At 35.6% G+C, this 25,560-nt stretch overlaps 1 protein-coding gene across 5 annotated transcripts in view; it reads left to right on the top strand.

Annotated features, from left to right (window-relative positions):
- LOC131440515 (forkhead box protein O) overlaps window positions 1–25,560 on the top strand; it is a 208,514-nt gene that overhangs the window by 102,345 nt on the left and 80,609 nt on the right. For all 5 annotated transcript variants that reach the window (XR_009231397.1, XM_058611860.1, XM_058611859.1 and 2 more), the window contains exon 4: window positions 20,525–20,747. Coding sequence is in view for 4 of the 5 variants with exons in the window: in XM_058611860.1 (XP_058467843.1) it covers window positions 20,525–20,747 (223 nt within the window). In the remaining variant the exon portion in view is untranslated. The remainder of the gene's footprint in view (window positions 1–20,524; window positions 20,748–25,560) is intronic.

Below are 25,560 nucleotides of genomic sequence, written 5' to 3'. Positions count from 1 at the left end.
ATGCGGTACGTGCTAGCAATGGGCTCGTTCTATACATAATCAGTTCTAGCATAGGGAACCTGAAGAAAAAACTATAAGGATCAGACCCATGGGGTTGTTCGCAGCCATTGATTTGGAACAAGGCTACAAAAATTTCTCATTATCGACATTTCCAGTTAAACAGTTCAATCAATTGCACACTTTTGAAACCGTAGTTGCACGAGAGTCTGCTTAGATTGATCTTTATTAGAAACCAACACCGAACACGCGAATCCAGAATAAAGACACTGTTTGTCTAGATTTGTATTTGTTTTGTTGTCGACGAAATTGCATCAATAGCCCAAATGTATGCAATTATATCTTTGTACATACTTGCGATACGGATTTCAATATTTAAGCTTCTCTTCGCCAAGCTTGTATTCAAATTTTGTATGCAAGCAGTTATTTTTATAGACTTAAGTTTCTCTACTATTCTGCGATTTCGGTTGAAGCGATAAACTTTTACTCATTATCAACCGAGTTCGTCTTATAAAAATTAGAAATTAATCTCAAGCACTCAAAATTTTCCCTAGGGTAGTTGTCAATTTCTCAGGCGAAACGACATCATGGAATTTCATCCGAACTTGCATGACACAAGATCAAAGCATACCAATTAAAGCTTCAAAACGTTTTATGGCGTTTTCTGTCTTGCTGTCTAGCAACAACCTACCTCTAGCATTCTGCTCGTAGGACTGAAACATTAGCTATAATTTCGCGTCTATTTATAGATTCGCGTGCTTCCAACAGCTTCGCTTTTGCATCGATTGACCAATCAGAGCGATACTTTCACTTTGATATATCGCTTACTCCTTCAAAATCGTCGTCTATGGCAGGGAAATCCGGTATGCCGGAGATTTTTAGCAGACAAAATGGGACACTGCTCGCTACTAATCAAAATTTCAATCATTTATAATTGAAAATACGTGGCTTGATACATTCAAAACGAAACTTAGAAATATTTCTAATCAAATGATGAAATCGGCGTTGGTGAATGCCGAAATTTTGACAGAAGCTGCTATATTGCTATCTATATTGTATACAACATTTTCAATCCAGTAGAAGATGCTACAAGAACTCGAGTCTCTCAATGCATGAATCGTTAGAGAATTTTGCTACATTTCTTCGCTCCACTTCATACTCTGAGTATTTAACGCCCTTAAAAAATTACAGTCTGATAATGATCGTTGCTGTGTGTAATTTCCCAAGAGAGAATCGCAAGTTGACAATTATCGCAGAAAATCGAAACATACTAGGTTGCAATATTTCAAAACCCTTGTGTGGAGCATTCACAGACATTTTCATAGACACAACTTATACAAAGGTTAAATGAACATAGTTAGAATAAGCGGCAATAGTAAAATGAATCTATCGCAATTATCAACTGCCTGTATAGAATCTGATCGCAAAACGAGAATAAGCAACCGTTTGTTGCTCCAGAGAGGATTCCCACAGCAGCGTGCTAACCTTTGATTCTCAGAAATGTCATCGAGAGAAATTCGCACTCGCACTGGTGTCGATTCTATGTTAAATGAGCCATACCGGGTTTTTGTTGTTGCGATGATATCCGTCTCTCTTTGATGGCACTGATTCATTCGTGTGAAGAGTTGCCAGTGAGCGTTCTTTGATACGATAAAAGCCATCCTTGGATGAAATAATATTAATAATTGATACAAAATAGACTGAGCTGAAAATGTTCAAAACCTGACCACATTTCCACGTGTATTTTTTCTTGAGTTTCTGATTTGCACCCCAATATAGAAAATAAAGATGTTTTCCACATCAAAAATGGGTTCGATGATTACGGTATCGAATGTTTAATTGTAACAATTGTAATAGCTCGGAGCAATCGATATGCGACTGCAGTAGATCACAAAAGTAGCCTTACAAACGTCACGACTGACAGATAATAAATCGAGACCAGGTTGAAGGATATCTCCATGGAATACGACGGAAGGCGATTCAGACAAATTTGCGCTGGATCGCTTCAATGCGTTAGATATCGGTAATAATAAGGTGACCAGAAAACAGTAGTATATTCCATCATTGAACGAAATACATAGCTTACTTTTGAACAAACTTTCTTTGTTCTTATTATCTAAAAATTTGCTGACAGATCGAATTTTGATAATGAATTTTGTGTATGTGTGGATTTTAAACGGTACACTCGTTAGGTTGCATTTCTTATTGGAGGTTTTCCGCATAATTATCAGGGAAAATGACTTTTCATGATACCGGTACCTGGAAGCACTGTTGTCATAAGAAATCTCGTTTTACCGATATATCGGTAGAATAGACGAATTTGGCAGTGCGCCTGTTTGGAAGCTGCAAGACCTACTGATCGAAGTTTAATGTGTTGAATGCTTATTATTGAAATATTTGATGACCAGTCAATTTTTCTGATAGTTCAATAAAATATAATAACGTTAGATTCCGATGTAATTTGACTGAAAATATAAAATTTTCAAGAATTTTAGTTCCTAAAAATTGTTATCTTGGAGTCGATGTTTACTTTGCACAAACTAACTTGTTCATGAAACACATAGAAATTATTAACTTGTAGAATTTGTTAGAATCGGTTCATAAGTTTATTTTGGCAAGTGCATTTGTCAGTGTTGTCCAATTCAGACGTCGCGTAGAAAAAATGATATTGTGTGTGAAATATTATGAAAGCTCAAACGGATACACCGAACCTCTTTCTCTACAAATTCCTTTTTTTTATTAATACTAGACATGAGAAGAATTGCGAATCGAGATAAGGGTGTGCTTCTCTTTCACAACCTAAATCCACTTTGTTGTTGAGGGGTATTTAAAGTGTCTTCGGAAAACATTTCCTTGGGGTAGAGATGGGGATGCTCCCAAGTGCAAAAGCAAACAGTTGCTGGTTGTGATGTCGTGGGAAAATGTTGATGGTGATGGACGTTTAACCTATTGCAGTGACGTGAAGTGTTGTCGTGGTTCCAGCAGATCGTAGTGTTTCCCCTGGTTGTAAATCCAATAAAGAGAATCTGTTTTTGGGATTAGCTTCTCTTGGTCTATTCTATTACCTTTCTATACAGAAAGGCAAAACCGTTGACCACGTTGTACCCAATGTCATATAGATGATTTCATAGTTTACAAAGATTTTTAGAATGTTTGATTGCAACAGCTCTTGCTTAAAAGGTCCAAATATTTTTTTCAGATTATAAGTTGTATAAAGTTAAGGAAACGCACATTCAATGCTTTCAACATCACGATCCTTTTTACATAATGCTTTCCAGATTCTTCAACCAACATCACTGAATGAAGAAAAAGATTCCTTCTCTATCTCAGTTGAAAAACAGTTTCCACAAAAAAAAATTCACAGGAATTATAAATGGTCGAAAAGGAGAAAAGGGGGAAAATTATTAGAAAACTTTCAGTCTTTCAGCACTTCAACTCTTGCCTTCTCACGGATAAGGCTGAACTTGCAGAAAGCTTTCAAACAATCCTTTTCAATTATCATGGAATGCATTAATCAGACCATATTAAAAAGTTGGCAAACTTTATTAAATTTCGCTTCACTACTGGCGAGCACAAGAACGCAGCTCTCCGTGAATAGCTTGAGATTAATGAATCGTCGTTGCATGAGTGTTCGGTCAGATTTGGTGAGAATGCTGTTTGCATCACAATTTACGAAGTGAATTGGTGATTCCCCGTTTGTGGTGGTGATGAAAATCGTGACACTATGAGTCTGGTGGGTGGAGTGGTTCACTACCGAATGGATTATTTTTAGCGCGTGCTATTATTACCACTAGAGATAGGTGTGGTTGAATGTTTGACCAAGAGCATCCGCACACAGCGTATATATATATATATGTATGATGATGATGATGGTTCATCTGTCACACGCCAACATGCGGCAATGAGAGTCTTTGTCGGTTATTTTTGTCTTTACGCTGCCACGTTAGCTCGATGTGACCGTAATATCGAGTATCAAATTCGGATCAATTATGCATGAAGGTAATCATGCAATGAAATGCGGTTAAAATATAATTCCAAGGTTTGGATTTCAAATACTACTTCAATTCGTTACATAAAATATGTTTGCGTTGGACATTGGTGGCAAATGACATTCCTGTGAGACGGCTCGTGCATTATGAGAAGAATTTTCCACCCTATTTTTCGCAGCGGTAAACTTTGTAAGCACATTTTCATTTATCAAATTCTGCCGGCCATTCAACTACTGACAGCTGACTTCTTTCGCTTGCTCTTTTTTTTCTCATTTTAATGGAGACATCCCCCAATCGCTATCGCTTGAATGATGGTGCAGATACTAACGGTCAATGATGGCAATATCAATGGCAGAAGGCTGTTCGTTTTTTACTAGAAGATTTATTAATAATTCATGCATACGTCACAGTCAATTTCAGTAGGTCCATTCCTTGACGATGGCCAAATAGGCGAATGACGATATCAAATAATAAAGTTTTTTAGGTATCGGTTTGTTTCGAAGTGTTTTCAGTATCGCAGGAGAAGTGAATAAAATATTATTTTCGTGGTACATTCTGCTGCAACTTTATTCACCGTTTTTGATTTTCTTAATTTGTGATAATGTATAAGCGGAATATTTATATGAGAATTATGTCTAGCAGCACGTGTTGTTATTAACTGAAAACTAGTTTTATTTTAAAAAAGCGTATAATTATGCCTTCATCATTTATATAAATAAATATTACAAGTACAATAAGTCTGAGGAATCATTGGGTCTAGAAATAAAAAAAAATATATGTGGCTGAGCGTTGTCGTCATGAAAAATTATGCACCCGTGCCTGGTCTCATATTCTACCCGTTTTGAACTGATCTTCATTCGCTGAACTTTCTACCTTTCCCATACAGAGAAGATATCCAATCACTGCAAATCACTGTCAAATACCATTCAAATATATGCTAAAAATTTTCTCTGAGATGGTTGGACCGATTCAAACATAGATAAATTCGAATTAAAAATGTTGGATTTTCGTCTAGATCCGACTTCTTGTTCCGGAATAAAAAAAAAGTATGACCAAATGAGAAAATTTCCACTCCTTTTTCACTTCTTCTCCGAGTTTGTTATACCAATTTTCTCAAACTTAGATTCTGATGAAGATCTTATAACGCCGGAAAAAATATAAATTTCATCAGAACTCATGACTAACGGTTACAAAATTACAGCGTGATTAAATTTACAGATCTATAGATTGAAATGTAAACAATAATACACACTGAGCTGTTGAAATGTTATTTGAAAACAACATAGGCACATCAAAATCGTGCTAAGACTTAGATGGAAACTGTCACACCCCAGTTTCCGGTTCTAACAGTTTCGGAAGTAGAATTCAAAACCTCAGCGATGGTTAAGCCGATTCTAACAAGCTTATTATCTTACGGTCGCATAACTCCCGGAATCACCAGAGGTAACGATTGAAAACTATGAATATTTATGAAGCTAGTATTACATTATTAATTTTATTTTTACAAAAAGGCGGGTGGGCAATGTCAGAGACATAACTGGATGTCGTGAATACGAATAAAGTTGGCACGCTTCCTTCACACTTCCGAATATCAGTTAGTTGATCGATTGTGTGAGTTTTGAAGCATTAGCCTTCTTCACTACTAAAATTGGATGTACCTGCACTAAAGTACGGATAAATTACATCAAACATTCTCATACACAGTCGAATAGTACGAAGTAATCTTACAGTTCTTTATATTAAAATAATGGTGATTCTGGAAAGAACCTTTTATGAAGGCGTTCGTGTTAAAGAGAGTGACTAGTTGAATTCGAATTCCGAAGGATTTCGCTGACTTTTTTCAATCTGACCTGTTGTTCGTGGATGAGATACTGATATGGTTGGCGTAGGTATAAAGTTATATACTACTGCACACTCCACGAGTGTCACAGGAGAAGGATATTTGTTAGTAAAAATTTCAGTAATGGTAGTATTCGCGCGCGACTCAGTATGTTCCGGTTTCAAGAAGCTCGGATGCACCACTAAACTCACAAACTTCCCGAGTGAAAGTTTTAACAATATCCGATACTGTGGTCCTGGGAAGTCTTGATTCCTTGCTCTTATACTGAAGGAAAATTTGAAATACTATCTCATAACGAATGAAAACTTTTCTATTTTTTCCAAATAGCATACCAATATATATATATATATATATATATATAGATATATATATATATATATATATATATATATATATATATATATATATATATATATATATATATATATATATATATATATATATATATATATATATATATATATATATATTATCTCTGTTATTAACAGTGTAATATTAACACAATAGTTGATTTTTATCATTTATTCAATTCAGAATCTTGAAAGACAAGCATTAACATGCAAGAAGATTAACTACGAAATGAAACTTGTATTCGAAGCTAGCCGGAAATTGATAAGTTGAATTAAGTGATAATATAGTAAAATAGAGTAATCAGATGTGAAACGTTGAAAAAATTTGATAGCTGAATCTGATAACTTGGAATCCACTACAGCTATCATCGGCGTATTTTAGCGAGAATATAAAAATGGGGTGCACTTGATTCCCTAATCCACATAGAAACATAAAGTATATTTATAAAAGCACTTTTTAAACAAATGTGAATTTTTAGCGGTATTAAAAAATTCTTTCCTTTCGCTACATTTAAAGCTGTATTTTTGAGGAGAAATAAAATACAGATTAATCTGTATATGTGGCCACTCTGTTTCGCGCACCATATTTCGGAACGACACCCATACTAATACATAAATATGTTCTACATCAATACTTTCATTTGCATCATAATTGAATGCATTAGTGACGGCGCAAACTTTTTCAACTTCCATGGGACTGAAAAGTGAACTGTCTCGACCAACAGGATCTGCATTTAGATCTGAGATGGCTCTTGGCGTGTACACTCTGTAAATTCGTCCGAAATTTGACTCAGAATTCATTGTGATTTCCAATTTGATTCCAATAAAGATGAAACAATCCATTTCGGGCGGAATTAGTAGGTGCATTTAGTACTCACAATAAATTCTGGCTCAAATTGCGAACAACTTAACTAAACAGCGCGCCCATGACGAACGACGACTTTCACTGGCAGGCTTTTGGTGTGGTTTGCTGCGTGACCGGCCCTAACTGTTCCTCGGCAGAACTCTGATGTTCGGCGTTCGTTTCATTTCAAATTCATTTTTTTCGTGAGGTCTTCGATGTGGCTCTCTCGTATGTCTCGCTTCGACAAGCGTTGCTCAGAAAATGATGGAAAAAAGTGAAATGTTCATATTTTATACCGATGCAGTTGTACAGCAGCAGATATTTTGTTCTCTTCCTCAGAACGCGTTCTGATTGTCTGATGATGACATAGATCAAATCAGACAGGTTTTACGAGTTTTTCTTTTAGATTCTCGTTGATACCAAATATTTCAGAAAAAAATATTTTAAATTATTTGAGATCATGTCATACAACTGAGAATTTTTATCATAAAATTTTGATCATATTTCTGATGGCATGTCGCAAAAATTATGTTGATACGTTAGATACAACAAGAGATATCAAGTTCGTGCTCACATCTCATCCGATACAGTCGGAAATTTGTTACGATCGAGACGACAGAAACAAAGACAATATGTACAAAGTAGCGAACAACAGAGTGCACAAATATCAAATATGATTTAGCAAAACCTGAAACTTGACCTATAAGACCAAACTCAATGTGTATTGATTTCAAGCGCTGCAAAGTTAGACCAGCAGCAAACGAAATTTAAATCTTACTTAAAGAACGAATGCATCTAGACGCTTATAATGTAACTGAGATTCAATTCAACAAGGTGTCTAACTGTGTGATAATATTTAAACGTGAAAGAGGTGCAATTGCATTCGCTTCAATTAACAACGAGGTGCACACCGTTGAGTGTGACAATATTAAATACAAAATCCCTGTGTACATGGTGGGTAACGCCATAGAAGTACGCGTGCATGACCTTCCCCCGCAGACCAGCGATCAGTTCGTTCGGGAGAATATGTCACATTAAACTAATTTTTTTCCCCGGCATCCGGAATGGCGTGCGAGTTGTGCGTATGCAACAACGTAAAGCAATTCCATCTTACATCACTTGTTGTCAATGTGGGATACACCCGTGTAAAACGCTGATCGCCTATGAAAATCAGCTGATTGCATGTCAGTTTTGTAAACAACATGCACACTACGGTAAACCTTGCACTGAAACTGCGAAAAGAACAACCAAAGACAAGGACAACCAAAGACGGCGTTCCATAGTGCAGTAAGTCGTAACTATTTACCTTTTCAAAATAAATGTGATTTCAATTTTGGAGCCATTAGAAAGACAAATTGTAGTTTCAAGGATTCAAATATTTTGTATATGCACATATTTTCCATGCACATATTAGGAGCACGAATTTTAATGTAAAACTACTTCTTAGCTCTTTGATTTTCAATCTGGAAGATAAGTTAAGTGAAGAATTAAAATAACACTCATTAATTGAAAATTCAACGTATTTCACCTTAGTTTTAAATGCTCATTTCACATTACCACATTAATGAACAAGAAAAAAATAATGCATCTAAACACGTGTAATTTCGTGTCAAGACTTAACCTAATCCGAATGAATTGCTAAGCAACTGATAAATTACCATAACCTCTATGATCTGCTGATTGTTGACCTGTTGAAATCCCTAACAATGAAAAGCATTGGTCTTCAGATCTATGCTTTAAATAACCATTATGTTCTCTCATAATGTGAAAAACAAATTTTGGGGCAATGATATTTATATTAGTCTACTAATAAAGTCAAGTCTACTGATATTACGGATTGTAATCCACGGATCATGATGAAATCAGGGTCCTGATTTTCGCTTCACTTGTATGTAGCAATATCATAGAAACATAGAAAATTGAATAAATAGATTTTCAGTCTGAATAAAATCCAAACAATTGAAAGTTAAATTAAAAAAAAAACAAAGATCAAAAACAAAAAAAGATAGAATTTTGTTTGGATCTGCTAATCAGAAGGGAACGTTGTATTGCGTGAATAAGGTATGAATCGTTGCCGTACCCACCATATTTACTAGATACAACTACTACCTGTTTGCAGGCTTAAAAAACTATTCCAAAAACGGATACTATGTTGATGAATATAGTAGAGTTTTGAAAAAAAGGATTTTACTTAGTCTTCGAACTTATTGATCCTCGTGTTAAATAATTTCCAATTGTTTTTTTTTCTTTTAAAAACTGTAATTAGATGGCTGGTATATAAACCACATTGGGCGTCACTTGAAACTGAAAGTAACATTTTGTTCAGATCAATTCAAAAGAAACATTTGCTCTGAACACGGCATAGAAGATGATATCCAATTTAAATGTAATTTATTGATTGCCCTAACTATGTGACTATTGCTCTGTATGTAATGTGAGGAATGTGAAGTAAAACAATATAATTTTTGTATCAATAGCTATTTTTATAACTGAACAGTCTTACGAGTTTGACGTTTAAATTCTTTTATCGGTATAAAGCAGGTGTGTTAAACTTTGACGGGTAAAAATTCGCACGCTTAATCCTCTGTGATGATTGATGCATTTTGCAGGGCAAGTCAGTTCCGTAACACAATTCGTTACCATCGAATAAGACGGCCAAAATTAGACAACACAAAAAACGCAATCGCTCATCATTTGTAGTCGTCAGCTTATGTTCTAAAAGTAAGCATACATACAAATAAACAAACTACTAACCGGACAGCTCTGAAACGTTGCCCTAGGTTAGTGTCTTACGAGTGCACCCCAAAAGACATCGTATGAGCATGCAAGAGGAAACAAAACAAATCTACGTCGAGCAATGTGTGCGTTTTATATATCTGGGAAATGTAAACAAAGTAAGAGAGTGAGAGACAAATGTGGAAAGCCATTGAAAAAAATGTGCGAATCACGCAGTATTCAAATCACTCATTTGTCATTTTCTTGTCTACCGGATTTTGTTTTTCGCACATCATTATGTGCGCCCATTCGCGATAAAATCAGTTTATTTCCATACAGGTGATACAGCATCGTATTGGCAACGAAGGAATAATGTCTTTTGTTAATCATCGTCCTTCATTTGCGTTATAATCAAAGAACAACAAATGGATTTAAAAGGTTTAATTAGAGTTTATTTGACCGTAAATTTAACTTCTATTTCGTGACGTCATAAAAAGTAGATACACTCTCTCTCTTTCTTATCGAATGAAGTTTATCAGTGATAAATTACTTACATAAACTCGATTCGTGTCATTTGATGCGTTCAAGTTAGTGATTTCTAACGATTTTGACTTTTTGTATTTGCAAATTCAATGAAGAAGCGAGGTAAAATATTTTAAATAATTTTTAAGTCAGTAAAGTAATAGTTTTAAATTTTTCAAATAATAACCGGCAGAATAGTGGCTCAATTCAATTTCTTGATAGTGTAAAACTTGTCTGATATACGTTATTTATTTGATCATTTTGAGAATGTATTTTTTTAAATTCATTTGCCACGAAAATTGACTTTCCATTCTAGACAGTCTATGTTTGTTCTCTAGTGAGTATTATGATTAGAGATTACGATAATTTTCACTCACTTGTGATCGTTTTTAATTGGCACCTATCAGATTCTTCCTTTAATATACTTTAATAGGAAATGCGTTCGCAACAAACTGAAGTAAAATTATGTCAGCTATATCGGAACCAGAGTATTTCATTGAAATGCTTCACTAGTTTTGCCATGGAAACTTTCGTCGCAAGAACGGTATCCAAGTCCTACCATTCCTCATCTCTAGCATTTGAATAGAACCGATGAGGCGTGAGCGAAGCAGAATAGAAAAATTATATGAAGCGTTTTACTTTTTTCTTTATAATTCAATTGTAGCACCACAGAAACGATTTACTGGCAGCTTACCGTTTTTCCGCCGTGTGTTCGATTGGACAGACATACTTAATCTGAATATAATCGGATTGTAAGTTGCTGCAATCGAGAGGAAACTGAAGTGATAGCAACAATACGGTGTCCGACAGAGTGGCTGTTTCCATTTTAAGCAGTGATGAGAGTTTCCTTTTTGCATTTCGGAAACTGCAGCCCGAAACATATTAATCGAGGCGACAAGATTATTGGAGAAGTGCAGTTAATTTCAACACAATTTCGACATCGAAATTTTTTCAACATTGACTGTCTAATTCGAAACCGTATGATAATCGGTTGAATCATCTCCGTGGAAATGAAATGCGTATTTTTTCACATACACACTCACAGGAACTGAATCGAATGATACATGACACTTCAAACTCCGAGCCTTGATTCAATAGTCGGACTCTGAGGTGATGGCATAGCCTTTCTAAATGAGAAAAGTAGAGAAAACCTTATTCTTTTTCTTCGTAAATTCTGATTCAATTCAAATTTTTAATTTTGGACACTTGCCAGTTCGGTCCAAGAATATACGCACTACAACAACTCGGAGGACAGATCTGTTAGTTTGAAAAGTCTTCGATACCTACATGTCGAACTTGTTCCACAAATCTCTATTACAATATATGAATAGAAAACGTTTTCCAAGTAATTTAGCCCTAATTGTACTTCCGCCTATAACATTTTAGTAGAAGGTTTTATTTCGATCAGGAAATAGTGTTTTCTTTATCATAATTTTATTTAAATTTTCACATACAAACCATTCAATTCACACGGTTGAACACATTGATAAGATTCGGAGCTCTCGAATCTATGAAAAATTTATCAACTCTTTTTCATTTAGGGGCTAGGTGCTAGGGCACATAACCGTTTCTATTATTTTTACGTTTTTCAATTTTTCTTAGAATAGTTACTTAATAACTCTATTTTTCTTCTAAATTTTCTGGTTTGATGTTAAATATTCTACCCTAAAAGTTTCCGTGACTAACAGTAATCAATACAATATAATCAAATTATATCCGAGAATCCGAGAATCACTCCCATTCAATTAGGTAATTTCTTGAAGCTACGCTCGACTTCCATCATAGAATGCCTTCATAGTTGCTGTAATCCGCAATGAAAAAAAAGTTAAGGTAAAGTCATATAAATTGAGATTTATTGTTCTTTTTGATAGATTTCAGTCGCCACCTCCAACCCAGGTTTTCTGGAATCTCATAAAAGTAGCTACGGAAACTATCCTCTGATCAACTCTTTGGCAGGCAGCCTCATCAATTCCTTCGTCCGAGCATCCCCGGTCCGGTTAAGCACAAGTCCAAACGACAAAACGCGTATTCAGCAGGTTCGAATGCTCCATTTACGATGTTCAATAAATATATCGCCCTGCAATAAACCTACACGCACAAGCCCGGAATCCTTTGGAGCAAGATTAAGTGAACGTATTTCCTCTGGCGATTGCCCTTTGTGGCTCTTTCAGTCTAGTGCTTTTCCCACTATAATTCAGAGCTTCTTGCATTCAGCGGAAGTGTTGCGGAACAATCGTTCTAGGACATATATTATCCCACAAATTAAAAGCAAAGTTCATGTATAAGAAGGCCAATCTGAAGGGAGAATCCATGACATGTATGTTTTTGAGAAAGTATTTATCGAAGGAAAACTTTTGCACTCTACCGGCGAACTTGTCCAACACTCTCAATAAGAGTATCATCTTCCTACTTTACATGAACCTCAATCACCCTTTCTCTTATCCTGCTTCGCTAAGCGCTCACTTTAATTGTCGTCGCCGCAGTCAGTATGGCGAATTTGCTTTAGCTTGTTTAAAAACTTTTCAACTGAAGCGTGGAATTGAGCGAGGAAAATTTTTCTTAGATGCGACTTTCCGCCAAATAGGCGCCGACTGGATTTAACCCTTTTTCTGCATCCTGTCTTGTGAGGTTCGAACGGCGAAATTCGTTTGTCGAAACCACGTCGACGCGCGTGCTGCATACATATGCTGCCGCCAGTGAAAACCTTCTCCGTCTGGGTTCCGTACACCTTTCTCGTTACGTTGTCATACAGGGGATGGGTTGCTATTGGAGGAAACCAGTAGCTACCACATCCGAAGAGGGATTTATCTGATAGTATTCTGGCTTGCGGATAGCATATTTGAAAATGAATTAAAGCATTTGAAAAATTGTTTGAACTTAACAACTAGTTCTCAAGTCCTGTCATCAATCAAAGAACTATTAAATATTTACCAAATCACGACATAATGAATTGATTTCGTGACCAACTGCAATTGCACCAACGATTTAGCTTGTCTAGCGTCCACACTCAAATCGGTTTAGTTTTCTAGCAGACACATGAGCAATTTTTCTACACACAGCAGACAGCTTAGTGCAGCGGCAGATGTTATCATCGCATGAAGTTACTCTAGGATTTTTGATATAACAAGTTTCCATCATCATTATCATTATCATTATGCGACCGAAATTGACAAAGTTTCTATAGATGCATATTGGTGATGGTGATATCATGCAAGTCGATTACTGTCAATCAATCAAAATTGGTGATTGCGTTTCACGGTTGGAGCAGCATAACTAGAAGGATCGGCTTCGTATTCCAAAAGTAATTTATACTAATAGCTTAATTCTACGTGTGGTCATGCCAAGAGTAGTTGCATACTCTTTCGTTTTAGCACAGTAGTAACACAGGAATATGCATGAACTAAGGTATTAAAATAACGGTTCAGTCACTTATTAACTAATAGAACTGAATAGAATATGCATATTTTGAGTACAGTTAATATAAACGTGGCTTGAAATTTACTACTACCATTTTGCTGCCTACTGAACGCATTCTCACTACTAAAGACCTTATAATTTGTAATGCCCAAAAACAACATGAACTTTGTAATGGAGTAAGAACTATCTAATAATTTACCTTAAGACAGCGGGGTGAATAAAAGCGTGCTAAGCTGTAGTTAAACTTATTTTTTTTTGTATCCAGCAAACCTTAAAGGCTAGAAATATTTGAATTTAAATTCCTCTGCGAAACTGCAAACTGCTTCATAGAAAAACATACTTTCGACTTAACCGAGTTGAATGGTGTTAGAATATACAGCTATACTACTATATTATCAATTATTTGGAGGTAGTGAACTTAATGAACTGGCGTCCAGTCGAAGATTGATAGAACCTATTATCATTCTCCGAACACAGTTAGTTTGGTCTTGTGTGCAATTGCAAGAGTTTCTCTTTCTTACTTTAAGTAAGAAAATTTTAAAGACTGTCCCAGAAAGTATGGACGCAACCAAAAACCGCTGCCATTTCGCAATGGTTCAGAATCTGTCAATTTTTATGGCAGCGTCCTGTTGTTGTTTACACTCTTCTCTAACCACTTGTGCAGTTGTTTATTAGTTTTCATTTGTTTTTTTTTTCAAATGCCATGAAACGCCGAAAAATGGTGTACAAATGGTGCACAGAATGCGGACTGTCACTGAGAAAGATAGCAAAAATGAAAGAAGTAAGTGAAAAAGCCGTGCAAAATGCAATCAGGAAGTTCGGTGAGGATAACACCTTTGAGGATAAACCGAAAACGGTTCGAAAAACGGGTCCTGCTAATCCTCAGTTGGATAAACGTATACTGTAGGCGTTCGAGCAAAAGAAGGAGGTTTCAGTTCGGGATGTGGCCAAAAAAGTGAGCTCTTCGAAGTCAAATGTTCTTCATGCTAAAGAACGTATGAATCTTCGAACCTATAAGAAGCAGAAACAACGAAAACGTTGTCCGAAACAAGAAGCATCGATCAGGCCGAGGGTTCGAAAGCTGTACAATACGATTCTGGCTGGAAATTTGAACTGCATAATCATGGACGACGAAACCTACGTGAAACTCGATTACAAAACCTTGCCGGGATTCGATTAAACATCGACATCGATTGAAGTCGAAAAATTTGGTAAGAAAGCTATGGTCTGGCAAGCAATTTGTAGCTGCGGTAAGATTTCGAAACCCTTCATCACCACTGCTTCAATGAACAGCGAAATATACATCAAGGAATGTTTACAAAAAAGACTTCTACCCATGATTCGAAGCTACAAGGATCCTGTTGTCTTCTGGCCAGATCTTGCTTCCTGCCTTGTTAACTACTCGAAATCAACGGTAGAACGATATACTACCAAAAATGTCACTTTCGTCCCAAAAGACACGAATCCACCAAATTGTCCACAACTTCGACCAATTGAGGAATTTTGGACATTAACGAAGGTACATCTTAGGAAACATGTCTCGGCAGCCGAAACCATTCAACAGTTCGAAAAAGATTGAAAAAAAAGTGTCAAAACTTGTCGCCAAGAAGTATGTACGGAATTTAATGAGGAACCTTCGCAAGAAGGTGCGCCAGCTAGTCTATAATGGCTAAGTAGCGAATGTTGAGAATAATATTCTGTTGTTGTAGTCTAATATTATCAGTATATCGAATTAAATTTGAATATCTAACACTTGTGAATTATTTACAGCGAAATCAAAGTGCGTCCATTCTGGGACAGTCTTTATAACTGTTTCCTATCTGGTACACTATTTTACTGAACTATCGGGCGAGGATATCATGTCGCAGCATGGAGAAATTATTTTCATCGAAAAGAAAGTATTTTACCCCGATAACCCGAACGGCGTAAGTTTGCGCTTAAAGAAGTACTTATAATGTGATTTTTGGTCCACAAAAATCAGCTTACTGATTTTAATCGCTGATCACCTACAACAATAAGCAGTCCACTAGTCAATATTGTCGAAAAGCTATTCATTATGGTAAGCCCTGTAATAAACTGCACTACATCGGCTCAAAGTAACCCATAATGTCATAAAATCCAAAATAAAAATAATTGATAATGATCATAAAACTGTAACTCGTAAATAAGAAGCCGGATCCAAACAGAATTCAATAGTAAAAAGCAAAAATTGGTATTGCATTCCTATAGTGGAATTTGACCTTCTGTTTCAACAAACTTCGCAGCCGATTCGGAGTGTGCAGAACCAGTGCATGGCTGGTGCTACGATTCCACTGACACTACGAATCATTCCAGGTCGGGGCTCGAACATACGACAACTGGTTTGTAAGACCAGCGCCCTACGCATTGAACCGCCAACCCGGGACGAATTCAATAGTAGTCTATGGAACTTTTCATTTGAATCTAAGTTTGAGAAAATCGATTCAGCCATCTCTGAAAAGATAATGTAATTTCTTCATTGGAATTTCTGAGCACACTTCTGTTTTTGGCAATGTTTTGCGCATATCTCCTTGATATTTCTATGAGACAATAAGACATTTCATATAATCATTAGTTTGTAAAAATTAGTTTTACCATTTCCACACACACAGACATTCTTCGATTTTGACGAAATGATTCGAATGGTATATGAGAACTGGCCATTCGGGCTTCTTTTGAAAAATCTATTTTCACAGTGACTGCATAGTCTTTCTATACAAGAAAAAAAAAACAGAGCAGAATTGGGGAAAACCGAGAAGGATATCGAATTTTTCAACCAGCCTAATAATCATTAATAGATTCTATTGACATAATAATAATAATAATAATAATAATAATAATAATAATAATAATAATAATAATAATAATAATAATAATAATAATAATAATAATAATAATAATAATAATAATAATAATAATAATAATAATAATAATAATAATAATAATAACAATAATAATAATAATAATAATAATAATAATAATAATAATAATAATAATAATAATAATAATAATAATAATAATACTAATAATAATAATAATAAATAATAATAATAATAAATAAAAGTAACGATAGATCGAGTGATGTACTTCGCCCAAGTATCACGAATCCGAGTTTCAGGAAGAACTATGACAAAGTCAAGAACTTTCGTGTCTGTAGCTTAATAATACTTGGAAAGAGATGATGCCAATTTACATCAGTTTATCACTACACGACTTTTGTTCTAGATTTAATTAGATCAAATATTATACACTTAGAAAAATCGTGTAAATTTGCGTCTTTTAAGACCGAAAGTTATTTAACGAATTACGTTTTTATGAGTTGAGTTATATGTAGATTTAGGAATATTGTTTACTGTGTAGTTATCCTGCAATAATTTTCAAAGAAATTAAATTGGTCAACTGGAAACTTTTTTCCAATCAAACAATAAAGCCAATTTAGTTGAGGCAATTAGTGCAGCTTTAATCCACCTAGTGGTGTAACGACCCGGGTTAGCGGTTCAATGCATAGGGCGCTGATTTTACAAGCCAGTTGTCGTATGTACGATTCCCGACCCTGAAGGATTTTTAGTGTCGGCAGGATCGTAGTACTAGCCGTTAAATGATTCTGTCTGTACGCTATGAATCGGCTGTTAAGACTGTTGAAACAGAAAGACCAAATTCCACAAAAGGAATGTAATGCCTAGACTTTGACTTTGCTTGGTGTAATGATCCTTTCTCATATTACTTCTATTTGCAGAAACATCATTAGAAAATTCTGTCAAGATTTTTTCTTTCAATCTAGACAACTAAACTACAACAAACTTTTCAAATTGTAAACAGTTATGTCAAGTTAATATAGATCTGAATGTGGCAATCCTGGACGCTATATAAAATTTAACAAAGCACGCTGTGTGCTAGACGTGTTTTCTTCATCCGTACCAGCACTTACCGATGTGTACCGGTTTTGCATCATTTTGTATAACAGTTTGAAAGTTTTGATACTCATCGCTCTAAAATAAAAGATGAAATTGCACAGTATCATTTAAGACACTGAGAGCTTTAATTTGAATCGTGGTTTGTGGAAATCGGTTTCAACGTTGCTGAGATATCGTAGTGAGTTCCGTTTTTGAAGCTTTTCTTCACTATTAACAGTGCGTTCTGGAGCGGAAACCGAGAAATAGCAGTCCCAAAAAAGATTTATATGTTTAAAAAGATTTATATTTTTATTTTCGAAAAATATGAGTGCGCATTTTCTCATAGATTTAAGGATAAAATTCAATTGCGATCATAAGACCTTTCATTTATATCTGAGTTTGTGAAAATCGGTTCAGCCATCTGTGAGAAAATCGAGTGACATTATTTGTCACAAACACACATACATACATACATACACACACATACATACACCTTTCTATATGAGAAAAGCAAAAACAATAAAAATGGCTCTATTTCATTGAACTAAAATGATAGTGTTATAGTATACTTGAGAAAGTTGTGTAGTTTTTAATGATAAAAAATTTTCAGAAACGTGAAAAACTTATTTTACAAGTTATTTAGCCACCTTGAGCTAAAATAATACTTTTATCTCACGTTTAGCGTGATTAATCACATAAATTTTGCTGAATATATTGTACCTCGAAAACCACGTTTTTAATGAGTTATCAATTAAGAACGTAAAATTGGGCTCTTGAATCACTGTGCAATGGTCATCTCATTAGCCGAGTTTCCTTATTATTTTTTATAATTTTTGCCCTATAGTTATTGGATTGCATCGGTGCCAATTTCTCAGAACCGGCTTCGAGAAGCAATATTCCTTATTTATAATTTTTTTTTCATCTTATTATTTGATGCACTGCAATGCATACCTAAAGACAGATCTCACCCATAGTCATAGGATATGAAATTCACGATGGATTAGAGAAGAGTAATCGTTCAGTAACCTTACTAACATATACGAAGACGCTTATAAATAAAAAGTTTTGCATTTTAAACAACTGGCACCTAGTATAAGAGTTGGTGCTTGAAATAAAAAATCTGTTGGAAAAGCAGTTCTCCATATGGCAATCTATTTTGGTATTAAATACCGAAACAATATAACTGACAAAATTCGGTATAAATCGTTAAAAGATTCAATATTTGTTTTATTGAAAAATTTCATGATAATTTGAACCCCTCGCCAATTTTCAAGCTAATACCACGTAAAAATATGCGAATAGCCCAGTCTGAAAATAGTTGAATGCTTGCCCACATTTCTGCTGGCTTTTCACGACGAATGCTGATGAAACGGAGAATGAAAAGAACGCTTAAATTTTAATTTTCTGAGCAAATCGCTCGGAAAAGCCCCGCAACGTATGTTTAATGCCCTTCCATTAATACTACTTTTATTTTCCTTTTTTGTACACGTCGTCTCGTCCTTTGGCTGGTCTGCTAGGAAAAATGCGTATTATCTATGCCAAATTCTGGCTGTCCTGAGTCGTGATGAGTTACCAAAGAGGATACGAATAATAGCGTTATGATCTAATTGAACGTGAGAGAAAAAAAATCGATAGCTCAGCTCACGTGTTTACAGTCGGATTGATTTCTTTCGACTTATTCAATGAAGCTACGTAGAAATAATTTCAATCATGGAAGTGAAGCGGTAATCGAGTTAATGAAGAATGAAGACGAACGAAACGCAAATCTGGACGCATAAGGCAAACGAACAATGCGAAATCGAGAAACTTCGGCAATTATTGGTTACTTAGCTAAATTAAATAATGTCATTTATTGTCCATATGGATGCATAAACTTCACAGATAAACATTATCTCGGATATCTGCTCGCTGGGCAGTGAATGGAGAGTGAAAAAGAGACATCGTTCGCAGCAAGATATTGTCGCCCGAAAGACTTTGTGATAGTTCGTATTCAGCGAACTTTCCCGGCATACTCGTTTCTTGCCATCGTCCATAATGTAATGTGTCCCATTCGGAGAACTTTTACCAATAACTTTCTGGATCGATTTGATACTTTTATTTTTTTGCATGTGGTACAACGATATCTACAATCGCGATAAAACGTTACTCTTGTTGCGAATTTAAATCGCTTACATTCGTGCAATTGTCTTATGATAAACACTGAAACCAAACCGATATCTGTTCTTATTAATAGATTCAAAATTAAACGTTATTCAATTTACTCAAGGAAAATATTGAACAACGTTCGGATACAAATTCATCAGATCAGTTCTTGAGCAAAAGGTTCTCCTAAAGCAGAACCATAGACATAAATCAATCTCGTCAGAGAAATTGCAATAAATATAAAAACAATCTGTGTGATAGAATTATATAAATCAGTGGTTGGAACAGTCGCATAAATAATTCTGGCACGCCGAGCAAAAGTGGAATGACAAAAGTCTTTCTCAGTCCCATGTATTTCCAGTGAATTCCGACAGAAGCCTACCCTTCGATTTTACAGACGAGTCCGTTGTCCTATTCTCCTGTGAAAATGTATTTCGCCCTATCCTGTGCAGTCTGGCAAAGTTATAAACTATCGGAATCGCTCAAAGTGTGACGAAGATAAAATCTTACATAAGCGATCGACTGGAACTACTTCCCCAACAAAGAAGGCTGAAGTAAAACAAAAAATAAGTCCTTGCAGGACAAACGGAGCATGGCACATACACGGTTTCTCTCCTCCTATGCGACGCGTCGGTTGAAGTCCGAGTTACATAATGCGAAATTAGTCACCCTATTTGTCTTTGTGAGGCTTTCTCGTCGTCGATTATTTATTTGTAATTTATTCATTTTTCTTTCTTTTCGTGCTTCCGCAGTAAATTGTAATCTCTCCAATCTCGTGTGCTTCGTTTCTATTTCAGAATTCAATCAGACACAATCTATCACTGCACAATCGATTCATGCGAGTACAAAACGAAGGAACCGGCAAGTCGTCCTGGTGGATGTTGAACCCGGATGCCAAACCTGGCAAGTCGGTGCGTCGAAGAGCCGCCTCGATGGAGACGTCCAAGTACGAGAAAAGACGGGGCAGGGCCAGGAAACGGGTCGAGGCAATTCGGCAACAGGCGGCTTTGGGTCTTGCAAGTAAGTTACCATACGGAAAATTGCAACAGACTGAGCGAGGAAAATTTAGCATAGTGTCAATTCAATATTAAACATTACATTTGATTAAATATGAATTAAGACTGAATTCGAAAGACGGAAACATGCCGAAATGGTTGCTAAAAAAGTTTCAGATTATTTTCTAACTTTAAAAAAAGATAGTACAGTACTACGGTATTATTTCAAGATCATTGCTTCATTGGACCTGTTCTTCATATTCAGATGCTTGCACGTCGCCTTTGCTCTTATATTTTGGAAAATTATTGGATCATCTTGTTTCGACAGTTTCAATTACTTTTTCTTCAAACCCTGTTAAGATTACAATTAAGAGATTTTACAATGTTTTGGTATCATTTGTCGTTTGGGCAATACTCGAAGAATTGATGTACAAAAACGACATTATTAATTATGTGCCAGTTTATGGTTAGTTAGAAATAGTGGCAAAATGCCCAATCCTTAAGTTTCATTGCATGCATCCGTGTATATATTATGGAAGTTATTTATTGCAGCTAGTACAATCAAATATATGGGAGAACATTTTTCAACTTCTCCCATAATAGATTGCCTGATTCAAACGTCCCTGAGAAATCGCTGAAATTTCTACTGCAAAGGTTTTTGACCACTTTTTGTGTTGCCAGGATCGAAAATTGCGGCGAAATGTGCTTCGTTATTGTACATCAATTGTTAATATTTCCAGAAATAAATAAGAATTTCTAGAAGAAGAAAGTTTAAATTTATCCTTTTTGGTTCCATGTTTCGAATAAGCTTTTCAAAGTTAGACATGCCAGAGGGGAGAATTCTGTATAAAATGTTCAAAACGAGGTATGTAACAATGAGAGATTCTCTTTGTTTACTTGATTATTACGGCACTCTTAGCAATCCTTCTCTCCAATCATTTACCGATAATAATAACTAAAGCTATCATCTTTAATTCTGCTCTGGAGAAATTACCGAAAAAAGCAGGAATATTTCGCAATAATCGGAAGAGAAAGTAAACAAAGAGAATCTCTCAATGTTACATACGTCGTTTTGAACATTTTATATAGAATTGGTATGGAACAGATTGATTGTTTACACGTTGAGAGCCGTACGTGAAGTCAATCAGTAGCTCTGGAACTGGTGCTTCGATATGAAACAAATTTTCTAGCAGCTGATGGGGACATTCAAACTTTCGTTTGAATCTGAGTTTATGATCATAGGATTAATATGTTCATCTAATCTTTATTATTTTTATCTGTTTCTTCGAAGAGCAAGTAAAAATATAAAATATCTTTTAAAGAATTACAAATATATCTATATTTTACGTAATAAAACTTAAAATGAACAACATACACAAATATTTCAAGCAGTTTCTAAACGAATATGTTTTTTTTAAATACCGTTAATTCAATTTTCGTGCAGATAAACACCAATTTTCAAAACGATCCGCCCACAATAGATTCCATGGAATTTTCATCACCGATGTTGTACAGATTGATTTTTCCGACAAATACAGATTGTTTTAGATACTAGTTGGCAGCTCTGTCCCGAATCTACATACCTTATGATCAAAAAAGAACCGAAATTTTCATTTTAAAATTCCCGCGCTTGTACAATCGGTAAACTTTTATTCTCCCAACGTTGGCAACACTTTTATACACATTCTGTCCAATTTTGACGCATATCGTACGATTAGTTTTTGTTTGGCGTCTATACAAAGAAGTTGAAAAATTTTCGTGTGGCGATTTTTATAATGAATGAAAATTTAGAACAACGTGCGTGCATCAAATTTAGTGTTGCAAATGGATTTAAGTGTTCCGAAACGTTGAAAATGTTAGAAAAGGCCTTTGGTGAACCGTGTCTAGGAAAAACACAGGCATACGAGTGGAATAAACGCTTCAAAGCTTGGGTCATGATGAGATTCCTGGCTGCCCAACAACATCTGTTACTGAAGAAAACATTGAATCGACGAAGCAAATCGTGTTGCAAAATCGTTCTGTACCGATTGGAGAGATTGCTGTGTTGTTGGGCATCTCTAATGGATCAGCCGAACACATTTTAACTGATGTTTTGTGTTTGAAACGCGTCGCTTCTCGGCTGGTGCCAAAAAAGCTGAATTTCATTCAAAAACAGCGTCGTGTTGATGTGGCCAAAGAGATGATTTCCAACGCAGATAGTGACCAATATCATAAACCAAGCACCGTACTCTCCAGATATGGCCCCGTGTGACTTTTTCCTCTTCCCCATACTTAAATTGCCATTGCGGGGAACGCGTTTTGAGACCATAGAGACCATAAAAGAGAATTCGCTGCGTGAACTAAAGGCCATACCTTCGGCGGCCTATAAAACTTGTATGGAAAATTGGATCAAGCGTTGGCATGCATGTATTGCCGCAGGAGGAGAGTACTTTGAAGGCGATAATAAAGAAATTTATTAAAAATTGAAATTTTGCGTTTTTTAATAAAATTCCGGTTCTTTTTTTATCATAAGGTACAGTGGGGTCTCGTACAACGCGAATTCGTTTCTGCTGGCATTCGTTGTTGCCGGATTCCTTATTGTCGGGAAACCGCGATATAGGAGACGCAGAGTATAAGGGATTTTTACTGATTGGGGCTGTAAATGGTTATTAACAGATAGCACCATACAGTCTTCGGCAAACTTGTTGTAGTTACTTAGACCCACAATTTGGAGTCATTTGACAGAAAATTAGTAGAGAAATGCTTCTCCAAAGGCTCTTTGAAAAATGCATGAAATAAATCTCGCAAATTATTGTACTCTGAAGAATGCGGGAAGTCCAAGTTTGTCAAACCGCAAATCTTTTAACTCGGAATCACTCCATCAGATGTAGTTAGTGTGCTTGAATACACATTTTAATTACTAGAATTATACTCTTATCAAAAAACTAAAAGATATAAAGCGGCATTGTTTGTTGGAAAGTTGTTAGGAATGTTATGGTTTAGATTATGGAAATCATGTTAGGTGAGAACTTGCCCACAGAATTACGATGTAAAATTTATTATTTGATGTCTCTAATACCTGATGGTGTTTTCGGAAAGAATGTTGGAGAGGTAACAACAGATCAAATAGTGTGGATAGTAGTAAAAACTCCTCTCACTCGGTGGCGCTAGTGTGCAATTCAGGGTTGAAAATTTCTGTAATCAATATCATTATGATTTATTACGATCGTTTTTCCGAGAAGTTCCAAACTTGTAAGATGATTGAAAAGAATTCTTTTGATATCTCCCAGATGGAAGTTCTAAGGTTCTGTAACCTGAAATCGGAATTGTTTAGAAGAGTGCTTTATCTGCTTTATACTTTGTTTATTATTCGGTTTGCAACCATTGGATTTAGGTGTAACCGCTGCCACTTTTTCACTTCATTCTTAAGAAATAATATTCAAGAAAGCGAAAATTGCGTAATACTTTATCTAAGGTGACGCGAAAGTTCAAAGCAATCGCACCTGTTTCTATCTTATCCTTTGAGTCAATGCATTCAATGGAGATGATAGCTCTTTCTCTATCTTGTTGATTTTGTATTTCAATTAGAAATAGCTGAGAGCTATCTCACCAGAAGCGCACTGTAGAAAGTATGAAGAAATTGTATTACTTTTAATATCTTTCAAACTTTCATTTTTGAATTAATTTCTATCGTAAACACTCAACAGTCCTATTAAACCATATGATTTTCCGAAATGTTTTCAAACGGAATTCGTCCGTCAAGGATCTAGTACACCGAAACCTCCATTTACGAACTAAACGGGGGTTCGTAAAAAGAGGTAGTTCGTAAAAAAAGTTTACGTTATTTGGGATTTGGTTCGTAAAAAAAGTTTACGTTATTTGGAATTTACTTCGTAAAAAAAGTTTTGTCTGATTAAGGTGGAAACCGTGCATCATATGGTTATTTTCGGAACGGATGTGAAGAGTAAGTGCAAGAAAATGATGTTTGGGCTCGTTTCAAAATCCAAGATGGCGGCTTCCGGTTTATTGAGATTGCCTAAAACCCGTAACAATATGGGTATCTTCGGAACGGAATTAATTAGTAGATGTCGGAAAACGAAGTTTGAGGTAGTTTTGAAATTCAAGATGGCGACTTCCGGTTTATTGATATTCCTTGAAAACCCTTACAATATGGATATTTTCGGAACGGGATTGATGAATATATGTCAGAAAATGATGTTTGAGGTGGTTCTGAAATCCAAAATGGCAACTTCCGTTTTCTTGATATTTCTTGAAAATCCTTACAATATGGGTATTTTCGGAACGGAATTGATGAGTAGATGTCAGAAAACAATGTTTGAGGTGGTTCTTAAATCCAAGATGGCGACTTCCGTTTTTTTGTATTCCTTGGAACCCCTTGCAATATGGATATATTCTGGAACGGGATTGATGGGTAGATGTCAAAAAACGATGTTTGAGGTGGTTTTGAAATTCAAGATGGCGACTTCCGGTTTGTTGATATTCCTTGACAACTCTTACAATATGGATATTTTCGGAACGGGATTGATGAATAGATGTCAGAAAATGATGTTTGAGGTGGTTCTGAGATCCAAGATGGCGACTTCCGGTTTCTTGATATTTCTTGCAAACCCATATAATATAGGTATTTTCGGAACGGGATTGATGAGTAGATGTCAGAAAACAATGTTTGAGGTGATTCTTAAATTCAAGATGGCGACTTCCGGTTTTTTATATTCCTTGAAACCCCTTGCAATATGGATATATTCTGGAACGGGATTGATGGGTAGATGTCAAAAAACGATGTTTGAGGTGGTTTTGAAATTCAAGATGGCGACTTCCGGTTTGTTGATATTCCTTGA

This window comes from Malaya genurostris, chromosome 1 (genome assembly GCF_030247185.1).
Source record: "Malaya genurostris strain Urasoe2022 chromosome 1, Malgen_1.1, whole genome shotgun sequence".
Classification (NCBI taxonomy): Eukaryota; Metazoa; Arthropoda; class Insecta; order Diptera; family Culicidae; genus Malaya; species Malaya genurostris.
The sequence above is the reverse complement of the archived record's forward strand: the minus strand, read 5'-3'. Positions and strand labels throughout refer to the sequence as shown.